General features: G+C 45.4%; 2 protein-coding genes across 2 annotated transcripts in view; one reads left to right on the top strand and one right to left on the bottom strand.

The window, feature by feature from the left end:
* The first annotated feature begins 174 nt into the window (after positions 1 to 174).
* The window catches only part of LOC118421771 (organic cation transporter protein-like), a 26,662-nt gene continuing 3,473 nt past the window's right edge, over positions 175 to 23,363 (top strand). Inside the window, exons 1-4 of the mRNA XM_035829273.1 lie at positions 175 to 1,699; positions 10,034 to 10,277; positions 12,623 to 12,726; positions 22,247 to 22,419. Of these exons, the coding sequence (XP_035685166.1) occupies positions 1,572 to 1,699; positions 10,034 to 10,277; positions 12,623 to 12,726; positions 22,247 to 22,419 (649 nt within the window). The 5' untranslated portion in view covers positions 175 to 1,571. The remainder of the gene's footprint in view (positions 1,700 to 10,033; positions 10,278 to 12,622; positions 12,727 to 22,246; positions 22,420 to 23,363) is intronic.
* Positions 16,091 to 20,645, bottom strand: LOC118420670. The gene is made up of 3 exons (XM_035827563.1): positions 20,489 to 20,645; positions 16,479 to 19,284; positions 16,091 to 16,295 (listed from the first exon to the last, which is right to left on the bottom strand). Exons 1-3 carry the CDS (start codon positions 20,548 to 20,550, stop codon positions 16,221 to 16,223), a joined length of 2,943 nt encoding a protein of 980 aa, XP_035683456.1. The 5' UTR covers positions 20,551 to 20,645; the 3' UTR covers positions 16,091 to 16,220.

The following is a 23,363-nucleotide window of genomic DNA, read 5'->3' on the forward strand; positions in this document are numbered from 1 at the left end:
GTCTGTGAACTTTGAATGCAGTTGATGCTCTCTTTCAAAGCTTGCACAAGAACAACAAGGCAATATCACGGATGGCTAGCCTGGATGCCAGACTTTCTCTAGGTCTTATCTCCAAGCAGATCCTACAATGGCATAAGATAGTATCAAACTGGCCAAGGAGTGTTGTCAGCCAAGAGGTGTCCATTTGCCGGTAGCGAAACACACTCCTAGGCCGACTTCACTCCTGCCAGCTTTTGATACTATGTTGTGCTACCGTAGGATCTGCTTGGAGATTATCCAGGTCGTTAACACAGGCCAGCTCCTCAGGCCTGTGTAAGCCCTGGAAATAGTCTTGCATCCAGGCTAGGGATGGCAGATTTCATTCCCAGTTGCCCATACTATACTACTTTATGACCCTTCCAGTTGCAAAGACAATGATAGCTGCTGCTGAGACAATGATAGCTGCTGCTGATATATGGCAATGGAACATAGTGTCTTTTACGATTTGCATAACACCAACAAACAAACAAAAATCTTACTTTGACTTTTATATTATTTTAAGAGGGCAAAGAAGTGAATGTGGTGATGACATAGTGCCCTAGGATTATATATTTATGCTCCTTTGGGTTGAGGCTGTACCAAATCCACACAAAGTTGCTCTGCATATCCTTTAACTACTACGAGGATCCCCTGTGAAGTAACACTGAAGGTGATATAAAGAGATGCAAAGTACTTTTGTACACAGAACCCTCTATTGACCTTAGAGTTAGACTCAGTTGTCGTGTTGAAAACTCACAGCTTTGCTGTATCTTAAAAAAATTCAAATCAGTTGGTCAATATTACACGGACATTGACCATCATTCTTCTTAAATGAAACAAAAGCTCCTTGATGAAAAATATCCATCCAGTTCAATGTATCCCTATATGCACAAAATGCAATTATATCTTCAAGAAAATTTCGAATTATAAAAGGCTGATTTATTTTTCTGCCCAATTTTGTCAGCATTACCCATGCAGAGTACTAGTATAGTATAGTAGTAGCAAAGAGGTTGATTTTGGTTGAAAATAGGGACAATCTCCTTGGTAGACCAAGGAATGTAGTTTCCGTGGACAAAAGTAAAGATAATGAGGTCATCAACTCAAACCTTTGGCCTTTCCGTATCTTGCAGAGTCCAGCTTGGTTAATGATTCCGGTTCTTTTATTATAGCAAGGAGGTTAAAAAAACAACTTTGTGTACACACGGTAGGTTTATATCCTTTGACCTCCTTAGTGCATGTAAACACCCGTCATTCCGTTCGCTTTAAATATATGCATCTCCACAGGCGATCTGAAACGTCGCCTTGATTTCCACATGCATCAGAATTGCCCTTTGTCTTTGTCAGCACCGCGTGAGACTCCACGACCGCTAGGATAGGATGAACTAGCCTCCATCAGTGAACGGGAACGTAGAATTCGGCGAAAAAAATCGGGAAATTGGCTAAGGGAGTCAGTCCATGCTAAGGTTCAGGATTCCCCTCCGGAGCTGCGCGTCCGGCCAACTGCTCTGGAAGCAAAACTCTCTCGTCAGTCTCAGGTAATCAGTCTGGTAAGGATGGACTACGACGCTGTTCTGCAGCACCTTGGCGAATCCGGCGCGTATCAGCGCCGTCTTGCTATCCTGCTGAGCCTTATAGGCATCCCTGCAGGCTTACACGTCGGAGCGATGACTTTCATCGCTGCTGTAACGGCCATGACCTTTGACATATGAGATAATTAGGTAATGACTGTCTCGACCATATGAGGAGGAGCTTACATTAGCATATTAGGCAATCCCTGATTGGCTGGATGCCGACAGCATCCAACCAGCTTACCTGTGATGGGCGGAGTTATACAACCTATTGTCATGCTAGTTAACCTTAGAGAGTGTATGAGGAGATTTAGTTAGTCGGTGCCCCAAGGACTCAGGTGAGGTTGTTTAAGTAGGGCTTCGTCCCTCTGTTGGATTGTGTACTAGTTAGTAAGTTAGACCAACTCTCTCTGTAAATATACTTAGCTCTCTGTATCATTATCCTAGACCTGTAACTGTAACTGTAACTTGCTGTAGTCCTAAGTGAAACACATTGTATTATATGTTACTTGAGTTTAGCATAGGTTGAATAAACACGGCTCACAAATAGTAATCGACTGGTTTGGCTGAGTTCCTGATAAGTTAATATAGGACTTAGATACCAAACAACCCGAATCGTTATATTGGTTCCCACACCGAATTTGTGAATAACCGTGTTTTACAATCTTATGTTAGACTCTGTAACATAATAGTAGTAAACTTTCCAAACTTTGAATCTATAGTTCCTGTTTGTGCTTGCCTACCCGCGTTACGCGTTTCGGTTTCTTCTCCGGCCCATTTCAAACACTTAGCTAGTTAGTCCTTACCGGCAGTTTTCTGCATTTAGCGCTGTTGTTCCTTCTTCTATGCGTTAGAAATTTGCTGTTCTACCTGTTTTGGACTTACAAATTCTTGATTTTGGGTAGGACAGACGCATATTTTGCATTGTAAATTTCATTGTTCCTGGGTAGCGTGGATTGCCAATTTGGGTCCAAAATTTTGTTCTTGATTCCCACTGACTGCTTTGCTTTAGTCGTGCGTAGTTTCTTCCCGGCATATTCAAATCTTAGCGTAGGCTTAGTGTGCAAAACCTTTGCTTTGTGTTCATTTGGTTTTGAAATTTTTGGCTTGGCCGGACAAACTCTGCTAATTAATTGCTCATAGTGACCATTTGGCACCGTCTACACTAAATTTGCATAGACGCCATTGTCATTCACGCATAGTATTATCACCCCTGCGCGCACTGCCATACCTTGTCTTTTGTTCTTGTTCCTGCCTTTTGTTCTCATCCGCTGTGAAATGCCATATCTTTTGTGACTCTACTCCTGCCAGGCGACACTTGCCCAACCTGTGAAATAGCTGGTTTTGTCTATTTGGTGAGAATTTTGAAAGATTTGTCAACTGTTGTTTTTGCAGTGGTCCAGAATTTGCATTCAAATTTGCGAGGTTGGATCCTATTGTCCCTTTCCAAAATCTGTTGGTTTAGGCACCTTTTGAATTTTTCTGTTGTTTTTCTCCCAAAGTCCACCGAAAAGTGTTACTCAGTTTGGCAAACGTTGGGTCTCCGATTTCTAGTTTGGCACATTTTTCCAAACCATGGCCGACAATACGCTACCTTACGACCCAACTGGCGGAAATGAAGTTACCTTCCCCAAATTGGCTCGCTCCCGGCAGACTTCCACCCCCTCCAACCCTGCTTTTAACAGCTCGAATCCCTTCCGTGCCCTCTCTACCCCTCCCCCTATTCCCCCTAGGCTTTCTGATTCCACACCCCGCTCTGTACACCCCACCCACACACCCCGTCCTACGCGACCCATTCCCACCCCCAGCCTAGTGGCCTCGCCAGCCCCAGACTTTCACGCGCTGCCCTCTGATCACGCACCTGCCCTGAGCACTATGCCCACTCCCCCAGCGCGTAAGATTCCAGAACTGCGACTCAGCTTCGACGGCTCGGGCAAGACGACTTGGGAAGAATTTGAGATGCAATTTTGCAATGAACGTGACTTTTTGGCCTGGGGAGAAGTCACTTGCCGTGCTGTCCTGCTGAAGCATTTGTCGGGAAGTGCCCTCCAGACATTCGTCTGTGCGCCCGCGTGTATCCGCGACGGATCGTCCGATGAGGTCTTGATGTATTTGAGAGATATGTATATGCGTCCGCAGGACCCTATGCACTACCGCGGAGATATTCAGAGCTTGCGGCGACGGCCCAATGAAACCCCGCAGGCGTTCGAGCTGCGGGTGCGCCAAATAGTTGCTCTGGCCTACCCCCGGGCAGACCAGGTGATGCGCGAGGAGTTAGGCATCCAAATTTTCTTAGACAAGATAAGCCTGGACAACCCCATCCTCGGAAAGGAAGTGGGCAAATCTCGGCCGTCAACGCTGCATGACGCCCGCGATCAACTACAATTTTTGGAGGACCTAGAGAAGACGGTCTACCCCTCCCCGCACGTGCGCCAAACGTCCTCCGCCAGCATGGAAAATGTGCAGCGGCAGATGGACGCCATGCAGCTTGCCCACCAGCGGGAAGTCGCGGCGCTGCGGGGGCAGATCGACAACCTCCAGGTGCGCACGGAGTCGCACGCGTCTCAGAGACCGAAGGCTCCACACCAGGAGGGTAGTCACGCATATCTGCCCAGAGAGGCTCCGTCAGTGCCGAGAGAGTCCAGGCAGCGGAGTCAGGTGCATTGCCAGGGCTGCAATGAGATTGGCCACATCATTAGCCGTTGCCCAAAGGTGCGTTGCTATGGCTGCTATGAAATGGGCCATATGAAAAGTCGCTGCCCGAATATTGCGTCCAACGCGCGTCAGGGAAACGGCCCCAGACTGGCCTAAGGGGTCGTCGGCCAGTCTCCAAATTGATGAAGACCCATGCGACACACCGACATACGAATAAAGTCTCTTCCACCACACACACACACACGGGTAGTTTTCACTTTAGCGCGTCCGCAAATGGACAGACTGTTAATGTCCTGATCGATTCTGGGGCCGATGTATCGATCATTAGCAAGGACGCATTTGGGCACTTGTTCGCATCAAACCCGCCGCCGCTAGCACCGTATTTGGGCCAGCCTCTATTAAGTGTTGCGGGCGATCGCCTGAAAGTGGCCGGTACAGCGAAGATTGTTTTGGAAATTTCAGACCAGCCGTTTCCGACTGAATTCTTAGTCTGTGAAAACACGGCCACTGGGCTATTGGTAGGGACAGATTTTCTGACCGAGTTCGACTGTGAGGTTTCGATGCGTCATCAGACTTTGACACTACGTGGTTGCGAGGGAGATGTGGTAGTTTCCATCAAGCGCAAGGCGAGTTATAAAGTGCAGCGTGTTGTGACGTACAAGGCGTGTTATGTGGCAGGGCGGACAGCGCAGCTGGTGCCCGGTACCCTGAAAAAACGGGACAAGACCACATGTCCACTGCAAGGTATAGTCCAACCTGCACAGTCGCTCGACCAGCTTGGCTTGCTTGGCGAACTTTCCGCACACTCACCCTATGAGCGAAACAAAACCCGAGTGTTCCTAGTTAATGAAAGCCCGGAACCAGTGATCATTCCTAAGGGTACTGTCATAGGGACTTTTCATCCCATTGAAAATGGCATGCCTTCCTGTGGTACGTTGTCTGTGGCGGCAACTACCTCTTTTGACATCGAGTCACAGGCCCCTGTTGCTGACTCGACATTTGACGCTCCTTTGGCAAGGTCACCTGCAGAAGTTCGGGCAGAACTGGAGCCCCTTTTCGATTTAAGCCACATTTCGGACAGGTCACACAAAGAGCAACTGTTAGATCTCCTCGTGAAGTATGAGGATATCTTTTCACGAAACCAGGAAGACATGGGCATGACCAGTAAAGCTACTCACCAAATCGACACTGGTGACGCCCCTCCGGTTCGGTTACCGCCCCGCCGCGTTTCCCCCCAGGCGAAGGAGACAATTGGTCAGGAATTGGATAAACTGACCCGATTAGGCTTCATAGAGGAATCGACCTCGCCTTGGGGAGCCCCCGTTGTGCTTGTCAATAAAAAAGACGGTACAAAGCGAATGTGTGTTGACTACCGAGGTTTGAACAATGTCACCAAGAAATCGTCTTGGCCATTGCCGCGCATAGACGACACTCTTGATGCGCTGTCAGGCTCCCAACTGTTCTCCACGTTAGACTTAAGAGCGGCGTATATGCAGGTTCCTCTAGAGGAAGCGGCAAGGGAAAAGACCGCATTTACAACCCCGTTTGGCTTGTTCCAATACAAACGGCTTCCGTTCGGCCTCTGTTCGGCTCCCTCTACTTTTGCGAGGTTAATGGAGAACGTGTTGCGTGGCCTACAGCCTCATGTGTGTATGGCATACTTGGATGATAATATCGTTCACTCCGATGACGCAATTGCCAACCACCTTGCGAACCTAGAGGCTGTGTTCCAGCGCTATCGCGAAGCGAATCTTAAGCTCAATCCTGAGAAGTGCATGTTCCTCGTCACTGAAGTCGAGTTCCTCGGCCACGTCATTTCAGGCACAGGCGTGCGTACCGACCCCAAAAAGGTTAGCGCTGCAGCAGAATGGCCTACGCCGCGCACTGTGCGTCAGGTACAACAATTCCTGGGCTTTGCGAACTACTATAGGCGTTTCATACAAGATTTCGCCAAAAAGGCCAAACCGCTAACGTCATTGACGCGCAAAAACACTCGCTTCAAGTGGACAGAGGAATGCGACAATGCTTTCCGCGAGCTCAAGCAGCACTTAGTGTCGGCACCTATCCTGGCCTATCCTGACTTCTCAAAGCCCTTCATTGTTGACACAGATGCATCTGATGTTGGTATTGGAGGAGTGCTGAGCCAAAAGCAGGACGGTCTTGAGAGGGTAATCGCATATTACAGCCGTTCTCTAACGCCTGTTGAGCAGCGCTACTGCGTGCATAGACGCGAAATGCTAGCAGCGGTAGAATTTATCACAAAGCACGAGTGCTACTTGCAAGGCGATGATGAGTTCTTGTTGCGAACAGATCACAGCGCACTACAGTACTTGATGAAGATGAAAAACCCATCAAGTCAATACGCGCGCTGGTTATTGCGTTTGGCCACGTACAAGTTCCACATCGAGCACAGGCCGGGAGCCAGCCATGGCAACGCTGACGGTTTAAGTAGAGGGCCCTGTTCCCAGTGCAAGAAAAGCGACTCGGAGGACAGTGAGCCAGTTAGGGTTTTCGCAGCTCGGCAGGCTGATCCAGATGGGCTCAACCCGATCCCTGCCTTGTCTCAAAATGAGATTAGACGAGCCCAGCGTGCTGACCCGACTTTGGCTTGCCTCGTATTGGACGTGCAAAGAGGCACTAAACCCGATAATCTCGGCCTCCAAAGGCTCACTCGGGAACAGCGCACGCTCTATTCTGATTGGCCATGTCTAGAATTCTGGGACGGCGTCCTGTACAGAAATTGTGATAGGAAAGATGGCCTGGGACCTCAGCTCCAACTGCTGCTCCCAAGGACGCTCGTCCCTCGCGTGCTTAAGATGGTCCATGACGAACCGCTTGGTGGTCACTTAGGCGTAGAGAAGACCCTTAATAAACTTAGGTCTGCTTTCTACTGGCCCGGCATGCGTCACGACGTGACTGCCCACGTGTCAGGTTGTGAGACCTGCATACGGACCAAGAGCGGCAGGCGTAAACAGAGAGCCCCCATGCAACCTAGCGCAGTCGGTTTCCCAAACCAACGAGTCGCCATGGACATAGTCGGCCCCCTTCCTAAGTCGCGTGCTGGCAATAAGTACATTTTGGTCGCGACAGACTATTTCACGAAGTGGGTTGAGATTTTCCCCATGGAGAATGAGACGGCAGAGTCTGTAGCCAAATGTTTCTACAAAGGTTGGATCTGCGTCCACGGTCCTCCACAGTCTCTACACACAGATCAGGGCAAGAATTTCGATTCTGTGTTGGTGAAGGACCTTTGTCGGCTAATGCAAATTCATAAGACTCGGACGACGCCGTATCATCCCCAGTCAGACGGTCTTGTTGAGCGCTTCAACAGGACAATGGGAAATATCTTGCGCGCCTACGTGTCGCCCACCCAGCGCGACTGGGATGAGCACTTGCCCGCGGTCAAGTACGCGTATAATACAAGTTGTCACGCGACAACCGGGTTCTCGCCCTACTTCCTGATGCACGGTCGCGAGGCACGTCTTCCCATTCATCTAATGGCGCGCATCCCTACTAACGTCGGTGAGGTTCATGAACACGTGGAGGTATTACGGAACCGCCTACCGTCTGTGTTCAAGCTTGTACAGGAGAAGACACAGCAACAGCAATGTAGACAGAAGGAGCTCTATGACAAGAAAATTCATGGCAAGCCCTATGACATTGGCGACACCGTCTTCATCCTGAACAAACAGGTACCAACGGGGCTTGCGCGGAAATTGGCGCCAAAGACTAAAGGCCCATTTGAGGTCTTGCGCCGCATTAGCGATCAGGTCTACGAAGTGCGTGGCATGAGAGGGAGGGCACAGCAGAAGGTAGTAATTGTGAGTTTTGAGAACATGATACCCTTCTCTCCCACCCAGGACGACCCGGATTACAATCCGCGGAATGACCGACCCCGTCGGCCTGCCCGCCCTAACCGTAACCGGCGCCGAGAACCTTCCCTTTCAGAGGATCCAGTAACGTCCGGGGAAGAGTCCTCCCAGGGCACTTGTTCTGCTTCCGTTTCAGGTTCCGACCAGCAGTCTGGCGATGAAGATGACCAGGACGAGGCGACCGTCCCGAAGACACTTGTTCCGCCGAGGGAGAGACGACCAGCTGTGAGTCCAGACCAGGACGTCTCCAGTGACAGCGAAGAGGAGAGGCCTTCAACGAGCCATGCTGCTGACGTCCCGAGACCGCGACGACATCGCCGCAGACCGTCGTACCTGGAGGACTTCGCGTTGGACTCTGACTCGGATTATATAGATTTAACATAGTGTGTTATTGTTAAGCTGTGCTGAGCAAAGACAGACCACTTCGTGTCTCGCGGTTCTGATGGTGCAAATCATTCGGTTGGGTGAGCTGGTGCATTGGTTGTTGTAGATTGTATGTTGGTTCCTGTTTTGCCTGTAAATCACCGTGGCTAGGTCCCCCGGAAGTTAAGGTTAGAGTTATGAAGATTTTCTTTAGTAATAAGTACGGATGGAACTCCGGAGCTGAGATGAGAGGATGGGTAGGTATACACGTTTTCTATTATCACGCCGTAGCCATGTAAGTGAGCTCAAGTCTCCTGCTGGTGTCGTCTGCGTGCTGCGTGTCCATCTCTCGAGGAATTGGATGGGGATTTGAGTATCTAATCTCAAAGGTGATTAGCAGTAAATCTCTCCCCATACCAGGTAGTATGTGTTAAGGTTACTTAGGTGTTTATTCGGGTAATGACGGACAAGTTTAAGTGATTGACCAGGTAGCATACATGGGATTCTACATGCCTTCTCTGCTTCTGGTTGTCTGGCCGCTTTGTCGTCTGCTATGCACCTGTCACCGCCGTACACGTTGGAATTTTGTCTCTTGCGAAGCACACATGTAAATTTTTGTCTGTATCAGACACAGTGTAATAAAACCACATGATTATTGCTTATGTATTGCTGATGTATTGCGTACGCATTGCTTCTGTATATGTTTATCTGTATTATGCTGAACTTTTGTATTCTATTGACCATGTGCGGAATGTGAGTGGCCAATGGCTGGTGAGAGCAGTCTGATTGGTCACAGAGATTTAGATAATGCTGAAAATCTGTACTATGCTGAAATTTTTGTATTGTATGGACCATATGCGGAACGTGAGCGACCAATGGCTGGTGAGAGCAGTCCGATTGGTCACAGAGAGCTAGATAATGATATATGGCTGATATCCCACTTTTGTTATTTTATATCAACCTGTTGTATTTTTGTTACACCTCCCTTGTAATGTTATGGTATCTTAACATTTGAGGACAAATGTTCGGTGAGGGGGAGGTAGTGTAACGGCCATGACCTTTGACATATGAGATAATTAGGTAATGACTGTCTCGACCATATGAGGAGGAGCTTACATTAGCATATTAGGCAATCCCTGATTGGCTGGATGCCGACAGCATCCAACCAGCTTACCTGTGATGGGCGGAGTTATACAACCTATTGTCATGCTAGTTAACCTTAGAGAGTGTATGAGGAGATTTAGTTAGTCGGTGCCCCAAGGACTCAGGTGAGGTTGTTTAAGTAGGGCTTCGTCCCTCTGTTGGATTGTGTACTAGTTAGTAAGTTAGACCAACTCTCTCTGTAAATATACTTAGCTCTCTGTATCATTATCCTAGACCTGTAACTGTAACTGTAACTTGCTGTAGTCCTAAGTGAAACACATTGTATTATATGTTACTTGAGTTTAGCATAGGTTGAATAAACACGGCTCACAAATAGTAATCGACTGGTTTGGCTGAGTTCCTGATAAGTTAATATAGGACTTAGATACCAAACAACCCGAATCGTTATACTGCCATTCCCGACCACCACTGCCGAATGCCACAGACGACTCCAGCGGGCTTCAACCTGACCCTGCCCGCAGCGTTAAACATGAGCATCCCGCTAGAGGAGGTGGAAGGCGCACAGAGACTGAGCCGGTGTAGGAGATACGACGTGACCGACCAGTTCGGTTGGCTCAACAGTACCACTACTACTAGCACCTGTACGGATGGGTGGGAGTATGACCAGAGCCAGTACCACAGCAGTATTGTCAGTCAGGTACTGTCGTCAAGTTATATGGCTATTAATTTGCTGGGCGTTCTCCCCATTACGGGCCTCCCTCCACGTACGTACCCTCCCCCATTCTCGATTCTGTCTACTAGTACTCTGTAAACACTAAATTATGGTATATACCTTCGTGGTATTTCTTGTATTGAGGGCGCAATACATCGACACGAAAAACGCCCCTGCGTGTAATCATGCATGCTGCCATTAAAATACTCCATGACGAAACACTCAAAATATTCTCGTTTGTTTGGGGTAACGCATATGAGGAAAAACTTGAATATGTTGAGTGTCTCGTCATGGAGTATCTTAATGGCAGCATGCATGATTACATGCAGGGGCGTAACTCGTGTCGATGTATACTCCCCCCTCTTGCGGAAATTGATCGAACACCATGTAAAACAGAAACACACCGAACCCGCGCCAATCACACCAATCATAACATCCTTCAAGTGCTTCTCTACATCTGCCAGCACTTATCTCCTCATTTTATTACAACAAAACTGACACACATTCGCTTCGCAAAATAACACATGTCCTTGTCCTGTCGTACAAGTCAATTCCCCCCCTATCCCCGATTTTACCTCTATCATTCGAACATTATGTAGTCTCTCACGCCACATACGTCAACGATATCACTTAAACCATCCCCCTCCTGTTCCCTCCTATATTTTTTCAAGCCTTGCCACTTTCTTGGAATCCTCGTACCTGTTAAACTAACTTCCAGATCCTTCATCCCCTCCCCCACTATCATAAAGACCTCTCTGAGCTCTCCCCATATATTGCTCCTCTTGTTCCCCTCACCCGTTGCTCACCCCATGAAATTCTTAACCTCCCCCTCTGGTAAATCCTTTGCTTTCTTTCCCCCCTCGTTCAACACTGAAGCGAATCTTGTTTCTCCCCTCCTTCCGCACCGTTTTTCCCCCCCCTCTTACTACTATTCACCACCTTTTGATCTGGTTTAATCCCATCCCCTCACGACCGTTAAATTGGTTTGCTCCCACCCGCCCTCCTCCCTTGGTTGCCTAGTTTTCACAAAAATCTCAAAATCCATTTTCCTCTGATACCAAGAACATTTATTATTTTCTATAACGTCCTTGCTAATACTGAGTTGGCCAATTAAAATGCCAGTGATTTTGAGGTGGCGGGACAAAAGTCATGATGAATGAAATGTCTTGCTTTAGTTTTACAAACATTGTATGTAAAACTAAAAGCAAGACATTTCAAACATGTGCTAAAATTTGTCCAAGCACTCACAGAGATCGTGATTTTTGATACATAAACATATGCCTTCCCCCAGACGTGAATCGCGACTACTTCTTGACCAAAGCCTCTTCTTGATGAATAGATTTTCCATCACCGAGAGAGACTACTGTACTTTCCCGACCTTGGCCTCCTACAGGTCATGAATGTTGTTGGCATTCGAGATTTGAACCCATGGTCATGCATATGCATATGCCATGATGACGCGAAGTTCGTCAGAAAGGACACAACATAGCCCATAGCCCGAGTACGAGTCCTCCATGATACTAGTAGTAGTAACCGTTTGCCCAGTCTTTTCGCTTGGCTTGCTAGTACTACATGTAGTAATCACGAGCGAAAAGATTGAGCCAGTGGTTACTAATACTACAGACATGACAGAGGATGGCACCATGGGTACTTTCCAAGCAGAGGTTCGGCTCTGGCTGTTGTTTGGCGCTTTTTTAGGCGTTTTAAATTTTGTCAGGTTTTCCATTTTGTTCCGGTTTTATTATGTCCGACCGCTATAAAGAAAACGGTACAAAATTATAAAGCCCGACAAAAATGCCTAAAAGCAGGCCAAAAACAGCCGGAACCGGACCTCAGCTTGGTTACCATTAATAGTTTACCGTGGCTAAAACTAAAGAAGGAGTTTATTTTTAATTTAAAAAAAAAGTCCCTTAGCAGCACCAAGGTTATAATATATAAAGTGATAGAAAACGACGAAGGGAGAACTTAAAGAAGACAATAAGAATCGCAGAACATATGAATAAGTACCTTTTCCTGTTGGCCTTAGTCTTCAGTTTCCACAGCCTTCATACAATGGGAACAAACATTTCTATGTCTGACATTCGTTGGACCATGTTAGCACATGTATAAATCAACAGAAATAGGTTTTCCCGAGTTTTCTGAGCGCCAACATGACATGAGTCAGAGTGAGAATTGAAGATGGGTGAAATATATTTCTTAGTTCGGACCTTGGCTTAAAAAATCTGAAGGAGAAAGTTGCTAGCGAACAGTAATTCTTCAATTCCATACAGAAGACCAAAGAGCTTCCGAAAGCTCCTTGATAACGAGATGTGGTTCTTTGTGCCTTACAGTACGACTTGGTGTGTGACAGGGCGTGGCTGAGGGAGATGGCTCAGTCCATTTTCATGGCGGGGGTGGGCCTAGGTGGGATCGTCTTTGGCTTCATGTCTGACAGGTAAGCACATTTTGAATCATGGCAATGACACAAAGATGCTTCTGTTAAACTTTAGCTTAAAATGCTCGCTGTTTAGGATATTTAAAACATCGGAGCTGTCCTAACAGGTACAAGTTATAGCATGCACGAAATGTGTGAAAACCACCACATCGTTAACCCTTTTGAGGCCCGCACCGACTTCGATGTCCTATAACGCCAGAACGGCTTACGCTAGAGCCACCAAATTTCGTGAGTTTTCCTAAAATATTGTTGGCAACAATTTCACGAAGTTTGACAAACTTTCCATTTTTTCGTGTTGCCATGGCAACCGTTTGTTCACAGGCAGTTTTGCCAAAAATCACTATTTTTGGTTCTAACAATGTATTTCTCACATTTATTTGCTATATTACTGCTACTTTGTTACATAAATAAAATCTTACATTATTTAGCATATCTTTCTTAATTATATATGCATAAATTATGCTAATTTGATGACGTCATCAGCCCAAAATCCAAGATGGCGGACCGTATGGCCAGATCAAGAATAACAAGCTAATTATCTCTTAAAATTTGTAACTACCTGGTATTTTTTCATAAAAAAAACATCTAAATGAATGAATTTAGTCTATTTCCATTGCCTTTTGTGATTATTTGTTGCAAAAAAAGTATTTTTAAAAATTCAAGGTGGTGGACATAATATGGCGGAGCCCAACTCGTATCTTAGATGTGCATGACGTCATTTTATGACGTCATTTTGACGTCATTGATGTTGCTATTGGCAACACAACTCGTAATAAACATTATTATTCTGTTATCTGCACTTGTTGTTACATTTTCGTTGCATAACTTGAAGTTTTCTGACAATACCCCTTTTTCATGGGTCCGGCCAATATAATCAAATTGATGACGTCATAATTACGTCATCGTACGTCAACGTGACGTCAAACGTCAAACACTTGTCAGATATTATGTCGATATTATGTCCTGACCAAAAAAGCCCGGTCTGAATAGGGTTAAACCCCTGTGTAGTGACTATCCTTGACCGTACGAAAAAAACACAGTAGACAAGCGGATTGTTTTCGGTCTGTTTGTGTATGTTTGTCTTGGTGTGTGTCCTTCATCATCATCTAGGCATGCTGGTTGCACAGATGGCCATGACTATCTTCCTCCATCCATCCCTATCCTCCATAGCCTTGGGCAGTTCTGCAGCCGAGCAGCCAGAATCATCACAAATTTGATGTACATAATTATGTTTTGCGTGGTCTACCTCTGCCTGCATGACTATGCCTGTGAGTCCACAGCGGAACGTCACTAATGATCTCATCTTTACTCCGACATGCATGACTAGCGAACCTCAGCCTTCTTTCCCGTATGACTTGAGATAACGGTGGTAGATCTCCATACAACAGTTTTTTTTTGTTGGATGTGTGTCCTTAGTTATATGAATATTGTAGAGTGACATGATGTGAAGTGGGAGATAGTGTAACCTGGAACTGGCGGGAAGTGACGGGTGATCTAATTTCCTGTATTGAAGTTCTGTTTGACAGTGGGAAAATGCATAGACAGAATCATAGAAAATTTCTACATGTTTTATGGAGGTATGATCGATCCTCGACATCTTGGTTCAATTTCAATTTGATTCTGGCCAGAAAGCTATTACTTTAGGTTAGGGGTTCGGGTTCGGGGTGTGCGTCGGGGGTTAGAAGCTTTCTAGGAAGTACAAATGGATTCCTAAGACAGAGAAACCATAAAACAAATTGGTTCGACTTGTAAGGTATCTGAAGAGTGAAAGTAAATGGTGTGAGATAAAGGTCAGCAAAGACGTGAACGTGAGCTGAGCTGCCCTGACAAACTGCCCTGGGCTCTCATGAAGTATGGTCTGTGTTTGTCTTACACTTATTGATTTATCTGTTATCCAAGTACATGGTCAAAGTTATTAGCTTACTGATGAGTTGGCACGTTTTCACACGATTCAGTAGTGGCAAGGGTAAAGCCATCACTTCTTTCTTTCTTTCTTTTTCCCAAATCAAACATTCTAAGGACCTTTGTGAAAAAGAAAGGCATTCGCAAAGTAGCACAAACCGGCACCTTTGTCGTCTGAAACTACAATTTCTTTTTAAATTCTGAACGGCAACTGATGCAAGGTGGCGGACAACGTCAGTGCGGTTGCCATTGGCAAAAGAAGTGTTGGCAGACCTTTATATCAATAAGAAACCCTTTTGTTTAATACCTTAAATTTCCTATTTAGACGGTTTTAGCCAATAAAATCACATCATTGACGTCATAACTACGTCATATTACATCATAACGATATTGAAATTACGGGAAACATAACAATTTATGAGTACATCATACCCTGCAAATTTGGTGATCGTACACCAAGCCGTTTGGTAATTCCCCCCTCCCCCAGTCACAGGAATCCCAAAAAAAGCCCTGTGTATATATGGTTAAGTTAAAACGCCATTGGAAGTCGGATACTCCAATAAACAGATTCCTTTGTAGTAAAATGGACCATTGATTGAGTATCGCTCCGTAACAACAAGGTAACAAGTGTCCATGTTCAGGTCCGCACTTGGACCTGATCCTCTGAACCTGAACCAGACTGCCAGATCTGTACTTGCATTTTCTGTACCTACACCCACATACCCTTTCTTTGATAAATTTGTGCAAGTTTTTGCATGGCAATGGCATGCAGAGTACAGGAAGTCTTTAATGCATCCCGATAAGTCGTCACAACGGTAAAAGCTCACCAGTACTATTAAAAATGTTACGATCTTAGCACTTCTCTTATGCGACAGAAATATCCCTCACTATGCACAGAAACAATTTACGTCTCCAAGATTTTCCATATAGCTGATCCATAGTTTGCCAACGCTACTTTTATTTCCCAATATTGGTTGTATCGACACAAACGTACTTAACTTCCATAATGGTGAGATCTGAGTTCTTCCTTTCCATACAATATAACACCGTATCATCAGTTACTGCTTGTTACCGAATATGAACATAGGAATAATCCTACAGACAGCTACGTTACTAAGTAGTATATTTTGATGTACAATCCGTTCATTGACTTGCTCCCTTTTTCGGCATTAGCAAGTTGGGCCAAGGACCTTATCCACCTGTTTAATCACTTCTGCGGCGTCCGGTCTGTCTATGTCTAACAAAGCCCTGTGGATTTGGTCGATGTTAGCTGTTGGTGTATTCTTACTATACATGTCTAAAACCATCTCTGTGGGGTTGGGCTTGGTCTCGATGTAGCAGATGTCCTGGAAGCACAGCCCCAGTTCGTCGGCCAGCGCCCTCCAGTTGTTTCCAAAGATGGGTGCGGGAGGGTCCAGGAGGATGTTGTTGGGGTCCAATATAGCACTGCCAGCTGTGTAGAGGAACAACAAATTTCAGTCTAAGAAGATGTTTTATGATATCAAGTCAGCAAAGGTTCATCTCTTGATGCACTTTACAGTCAGTATATATAGTTTGTGGTAGCACAGACAATAAGCGTAAGCAGGAAATAGCTACGTACCTTTCTGTTTAGGCGTTTTGGTGCTCTCTTCTGTCTTCAACTGCCGGGCAATATCCCAAGATGGTTCCTGTTAAAATAAGGGGTTGTTTGTGGGTTATTCTTTACTGTAGGCATACCTTAAAAGATTAAGTAACCTATGTAAATCAACAGCAGCAGTAAACTAGAACATGCATCCAATTGCAACTTCCGGATCAGGATCGGCAAAACTGAAAACATACAAAGTGAAAGGTGGAAAACGCAGAGTACTCACATTTCCACCAAGGTCCAGATCAAAGGTTTTACCTCGGCACATCAGGGTAACTTTCTCCCCGGGTCGTGGGAGCTCTTCGTCATGTCCTGCTATCCTCAGGATATGTGGAGTCCTTTCGTCCCTTTCGTGGTTAGATAATCTGCACGCTGGGCACGAAAGCCCCAATGTGTAGTGCAAGTTAGGGAACTCCCTGTCTCGGATCTGCTGCAAGTCCTTGTGAAGTCTGGACAGTAGAGAATGAGCACCTCTGTCTGGAGCACACTTGACAGTGACCTGGATCATGTTCTGCTCCACAGATTGACACACCAGCTCCAATCTGTAGTAGAAATCATGTCCCTGGTAGAATCTGCCCACATCTCTGTAGACATCTCGGTCTGCTCCGCGACCAAGGTCGTGGGTTTTCTGTGATATTGACAAACACCGGGCAAGCAGATGCAGAAAGATGGCCTCGGGGTAGAACCTGTAAAACTTGAAGTAGATAACCGTGTCCGAATCTGAGGTGTCCCAGAATGCTGAAGCAGAATGATCTGTCTCCTCGGTATCTTGCTTGACTTTCTTGGCTGTAGTCTCATTAATTGTTTTGAGAAGCAAGGGTACGAGATACTGCTCTCGTGAAATCGGACAGAGAATGTCATATCTTTCGAGTAACGCGATGGTGGAAAAGAAACTCTCTGCCGTCAAGAATTTCCATACTCTTCGGAAAGAACTGACATGGACGATTCCAAGCTCATGATCATCACAATCAAGCTCCACAAGCTCTACAACAAGCTGAACCAAAGCTTTCAGATTCAAGACTACAACATCACCCATGACCTTGATCTCTCCGATTTCGTCATAGAACTGCAGCATCTCCTCAAACTCTTCTGCCTCATCTTCTACCTGAACAACACCTTCCTGTCTCAGCTTGTCAAGCAAGGCACGTTTGTCCATGAGGCACGTGTGTGTAGAACTGGATTTGTACTTGCTAATGAAATCACTGACTTTGAGCCACTTGATAGGAACGTGTTTCTTGGATTTTAATGACGAGGAGGCAACATCCATGATGGCTTTTCGAAGGAGACGAGCTTGATCATCTTTCCAAAGAGATATAGAGTTTTCCACACAGAACACAACATCATTTTTGCTGCCTGGTTTCCCCACAATAGACTGGGTAAAGTTTTCATTACTAAGCAATGCCTTGCTTACCTTACTTGCTAGAAACTTTGTTCTGTCTACCGGCAAACTGTTTGTGTGTGTCCCAACGATGAAGATGTGAGGATTGGGGTTTTGCACGTGGACTATTACAGACTGGACCCAATAGTATATACGCCTAATGTAGTCTGGCTCCTGTTCTAATCTTTCCATGTTGAAGACAATCAAATGAGTTGTAAGATTCGATAAAAACAGATGATGTGTGCAGTGATAGACAGTATCTCCTGCAAAATCTATCAAGGTGAACTTGAGAGGCAAATCCTTGACATGATTTAAGGTTCTGATGCTCCTACCAACAAGTAGTGCAGGATAGCTCTTAATTTCTTGAGATGCCAAATACACCCTTTGCCTTTCTGTTTGTACAATAAGGAACATTGCAACAATATTAGGAACGATGTAATATCCATCTGTCCATGTGGATGGCAAAACCATCCGCCAACCGTAAATCCAACACAGTCCAATACCATAGACAAAGCCTATTGGGCCCATCAAGACCTCTAGTTGAAGACCGCGGCGGTTGAAGTTGCACAGTCTTCTCATGATGTCACAGGTTATGAACCCTGTTGCTCCTCCTGAAACACCACCAACCAGACTCAGCATGACATCCAAACTTTCACTTCCATTGTCTGCAGTGTTTGTGATTGCTAAAGCTGTTAACAGTAGGACAAGTAATCCCGAAATCCTGCGTCTACTGGATGATACCACGATGCCAACAAAAATGGCGGCAACGAAAAGAAAGGTGTGAGACTGAGATGGTGCATTTACAGTTAACTGAAAATGTGAAGCTAAGTCCTCAAAATGCAATTGAGTTGGAGCGGACATGAGGCAAAAGGCCAGGGCAATGCCACGTCTTCCTCCCACCGGCCATGGCAGTACAACGACGAAAGTAACTATAACTATGACAATTACAAACATAACGTACTGAATATAGGGATATCCAACCGACTGTTCATTCCCAAACGCAATGAAAATACTCCTAAGGAAGCCATACCTTGTAAAGAAGTCAACGGCGAGATGTATCACAATTACATGTGTAGCATATATTCCTGAAGCATAGTAACCTTGGCCGATTAGCTTGAAAATGCCAATTTGTAATAGAAGTGCGACACCAAACCCAAGCTGAAAACCAACTGACAAAACCGTCATCATGGCAATGAGTGCGAGAGCTAAAGCGTAGTTTAACAACGCAATGATTCCTGGACCAAGAAATTTGGGAGGATCGACCACAGACTTCAATTCTCTCAAAATCTGAAGGGCAACATAATGAGCACGGCCGGTGTTATATCTGCTGTAAGGCCCTTCGTCAGCAACTTGCCAACCTTCACCGACTTTCGTCACATCTGTTTGTACCAAATCAAACTCAAGTCCTTTTGTTGCTACTTCAGCAGGGTCAAATGGCTTCTCGAGCAGGTGTTTTTCCAGACTTGTCTTACCAGCTCTGGCATCTCCGAGGAACGAAACGGTGCTGTGTCGTGTCGGTAAGCTGCCTTGGGTGGCGTCTTGTTGGAACACGTCCTTTGCAGCAATGGAACCGGCCAGCTGAAGAGGCAGGAGAAAGCTCAGGTTGACTTCACTGTTTACAGTCTGCCACGTTTGACTGTCGAGAATAGACGTCCTCCAAAGGGAAAGAGGTAGGAAAATGTAAGGGTACACGTATGACAGTTGCTATTACTACGAAATTAGTTTGCTTTGCTTGTAGAAAAATACTGACTTCGCCCACCTTTCCTTCAAATAAGTCACTTCTGTTTGGCGGTAGTAACCTGTGTCATAGCAACCAACCAAATGCTTCACGGCTCACTAGTCTCAATTGGTCTGTTGTGCACACAGGACGTCTTTAGCGTTGCCTTTTATGGTTACAATCAATTTTTCCGTATATCATCTCTTTTTGCCAGTGACAAACATGTTGTGGTGGAAACGTTCAGAGCAGTCTTTTTGACAAGGATCAAGGAAATAACCAACTACATGCCGTGCATGGTTCACTGACTAACGGTGTGTGATTCATACTTCGTTCCTTTACTTTGTTCCTTTTCGTAGCGAGAGTAAGAAAAGGAAGGAAAAGGAAAGTACCTGGTAAAGTACCGAAAGTGCGAAAGGGAACGAAAAGGAAAGTAAACGTTTAGGGAACGTTTTCGTTCCTTTTCGATCCTTTTCGTTCCCTTTCGTTCCTTTTCGCTCCTTTTCGTTCCTTTTCGTTCCCATTAATATATATTCGTACTTTCGGTAGACCCCTGACTAAGGTAACGCTTGAATAGCAGTGTTTTGGGTAAAATAAACAAACATAGTCGGGACAGTTCTAACCGACAAAATGAAGGAAACATGTTCCGCTTTCTTAGTTGATAAACTGTACTTCAAATTATCGATCCGTTACCAATCTACTAAGTAATTGAAAGGACCACCCTAAATATTCATAAAAAATGAATAGATAGAGAGAATCTATTTACATTTGATGAACACAAACCTGATTAGAACTTATATAGACACAAACGTGTTTCTTCTACAAAAGACATGACGTCCCAAAGTGAGCTAGACTGGAGCATTGAAACAAGACTATCAGGCTCAAAGGAGGAACCGACGTATGTCGATTTAGAGATGTGACTGATTCATTGATAAAATGAAACATTCTATTTAAATACCAATTTCAAAACAAAGCTGGAATATTTTGGTTTCACGGACTTCCTTATAACACCCCTCATAACATGTGTATTGATACTGTTTAAACGTGCAGTTGGCTATCGAAGACAAGTTATCTTAAGGTGACTTAATTCACAGACACATTGATTGTATATTTGGGACGTGACGACCAGTGATAGCAAACTCACTTGTCTTCTGTGTCCAGAGTCTCACGCTTCTTTCCAGCTCTTATTTGGGCGGAGGTGGCCATCTTGTCGAGAAGGGAACACACGTCAATGAAGGTCTCAGAACACAGTTTTTCGCCTATGGGGATTTACATGGTTAAGGACCCCAAAGTGAGGTGGTTCGACGACTCGAAACCTATAGTAGGGTGCAGATACAATTTACAAGAATTTAGTATGTTGAAGTTGAGGGTACAAGCTACAAAATATCTGAATATGAGCATAGATTTGCCGGCTCGTTTTTCTTCTATACCAGACACTTTGATTTGACCCCCAGGGGAGGTCATAGAACTGCAGACGGCGAGCAGGAAGTGCCGGTAACATATCAAGGCGCAAATTCCCGCCGGCCGAAAAAGCGACGTAATCCAACTTATACGGTATGAACACCGATGTATTCCTCTACTATTCACCACAGATTCCACCTCGCTGTCGTGCACGGAAGAATAAATACGGCCTTTGCAAGTACTGCGATGCCCTATTGATAAATACTGTGTTATGAGACCTCAACTGACGCCTTTAGCAGGTAGCAAAACAGTATTCATCCGCGACCCCGAGGTTCTATGACGCGGGCACATATCAAAAGTAGTACGGATAAAATTGTTGAAGGGTGGGTTTAGACAGGTAGCCAGATATAACCTGTGCTGCGTGGTAAAGGAATATGTGTATTTTGAGGCTGTATAATTTGGATTGTGAAGGTTTTCCTGTTCCACAGAGCTGAGTTTCAAAGAGGGCGTCGAAAGGCGATACGCGACAGATTTTTTAAAAATATTTGGTGGTTTGTACCCTTCACCCAAACGTAGCCGTTTTTCGTACATCTCTATTGCACCTTACTTTAATTTTTACCGGTCGAAGCCAGTCACCTTGTGGCCCCCAGCTATGGAAATCCGCATAGGCCGAAAACTGTGTTCTGCTACCTTGAGGGGGAGTCGTACTGTTTGCTTTGGATTGTCTTCCACATCACATCATATTCTGTTCTGGACTGGTCTGTCTCTTAACATATATACAATGGCCCTATACTGCAATTTCGATATACAATGTTTTCAGGTCAGGTCGGCAAACTAGTAGGCAGAACACTGCCCGAAATTACTTATTTGAAGAGGACAATTTTATTTTTCATCGTCTTTATATGCTTTTTCCGCTTGTTCATATCATAATTACCTTCGGCAAGAAGGTTATGTTTTCGGCGTTTCTCTCTCTCTCTCTGCATAATTAATGAGGAAAGTTTAGAAATACCCTGCATTCCATGATAGGACTGTCAAACTTGTCACATATTGCTACATTTCCGTCACAGTAAATGATTCGCACCTTAAAGCCAATATCCTTTTGATGGATTGGTCTGACATTTGTCAAACACCTTTATAGCCACACCACGAACACCTTCACGAAAGATTGTGTCATATGGACTATTTTTTAGACGTATTTTACGCATATACGTCCCATATACGTCCCAAGTCAGCGCAATGAGCTGACAATGCCGTCCATAAGTTAAATCTCGTCTTAGCTAATCTAAATGGAGGATTAGTGGTCACTGTTACTGGGAAGAAATTTAAGGGATCACCAAATAGTGGCCACAATGCACAAGTGGTCCTTGAATATGCAGAGAGGTCCTTGTGTGCGGCCCTTTTATGTGTGGTCACTAGTATGCATGATGCATGTACAAATGTTTATGAGCTAGTAGAGTAGACACAAACCTGTACTATTATTATTTCCGTGAAATCACTCCAGATTCGGGCGTCACGTGACGCTGATGACGTGCCTCCTGCTCCAGCTGACGTTCGGCGTCAGCGCGGCGTTCACGTCAAACCTCGTCACGTTCGCAATCCTCCGCTTCCTGGTCGGAGCGGTCAGCAACGGAGCGTACTACGCTGGGTTTGTGATAGGTACAGTACAGGAGAACAGCTGATATTAATGGCATCACTATTTCATTGTACCGTATGATGTGTGTTAGTATCCATCATCATCAGCCTGGCATATTTTGGCCTTTAATAGAACCTGACGCAAATGGCCGGAAAAAAGTGTTCAGGACGTTTGAGCACCACAGTGTAGCAAGTATGTAGCCTGAGTACCATCCTCCGTAGTGACCGCTGGCTCGATACTTTCGCTTCCTAATACCCCTGTCACATTATGTACGATCTTCGGACGTACTTCGCAATCGCTGGAAGGGCGGGTAATTTTAAGATCTTCAGAAGTTGCGTATTATTCGCCCCAAAACTGTCCCTGTCATATATAAGCGAGGCTCGAGCGATCGCCTGTGAATAAATCTATGATAATGAACCTTCCATGACCTCTTGCACGCGGACAAGGTAACACAAAACGTTCCTCATAAAAAGGCGCGAGATCATCGATCAATAAATGTTTATTCTTTTGTTGTCGGGATCTTCGCGACATCGTAAGACCCCTGAAAATCGCCGGTGATTCCGAAAAATCGCGAGATGATCGTGAGAACACCGGACGTCTTACTCACGAAAATGTCATTTAGAGCTCGCAGAATCGTCATCCGATCGATTTTCGCGTAATGTGACAGGGATCCATATATCCACGGCACGGACAAGAATCCGTGGTTAGCAAGCGAAAGTATCCAGCCAGCGGTCACTACGGAGGATGGTACTCAGGCTATAAGCTCACGGTAACCCCAAATTACCATGCCAAATACACGGAGATATGTATAGAGATACATGAGACTAACGTTGAATACATGTGGATAGACTAGATAGAGAAGATTGCCATTGGTCCCCCAAGAGAAAGATCCCAGTCAATTACCCACTTCGTCTGAAATAGACACTCCATTCCCAGGGTAATGTGGGGAGGGAGCGTTAAAAAACTCCCCGGCCACTACTACTAA

This window comes from Branchiostoma floridae, chromosome 8 (assembly GCF_000003815.2).
Source record: "Branchiostoma floridae strain S238N-H82 chromosome 8, Bfl_VNyyK, whole genome shotgun sequence".
Taxonomy (NCBI): domain Eukaryota; kingdom Metazoa; phylum Chordata; class Leptocardii; order Amphioxiformes; family Branchiostomatidae; genus Branchiostoma; species Branchiostoma floridae.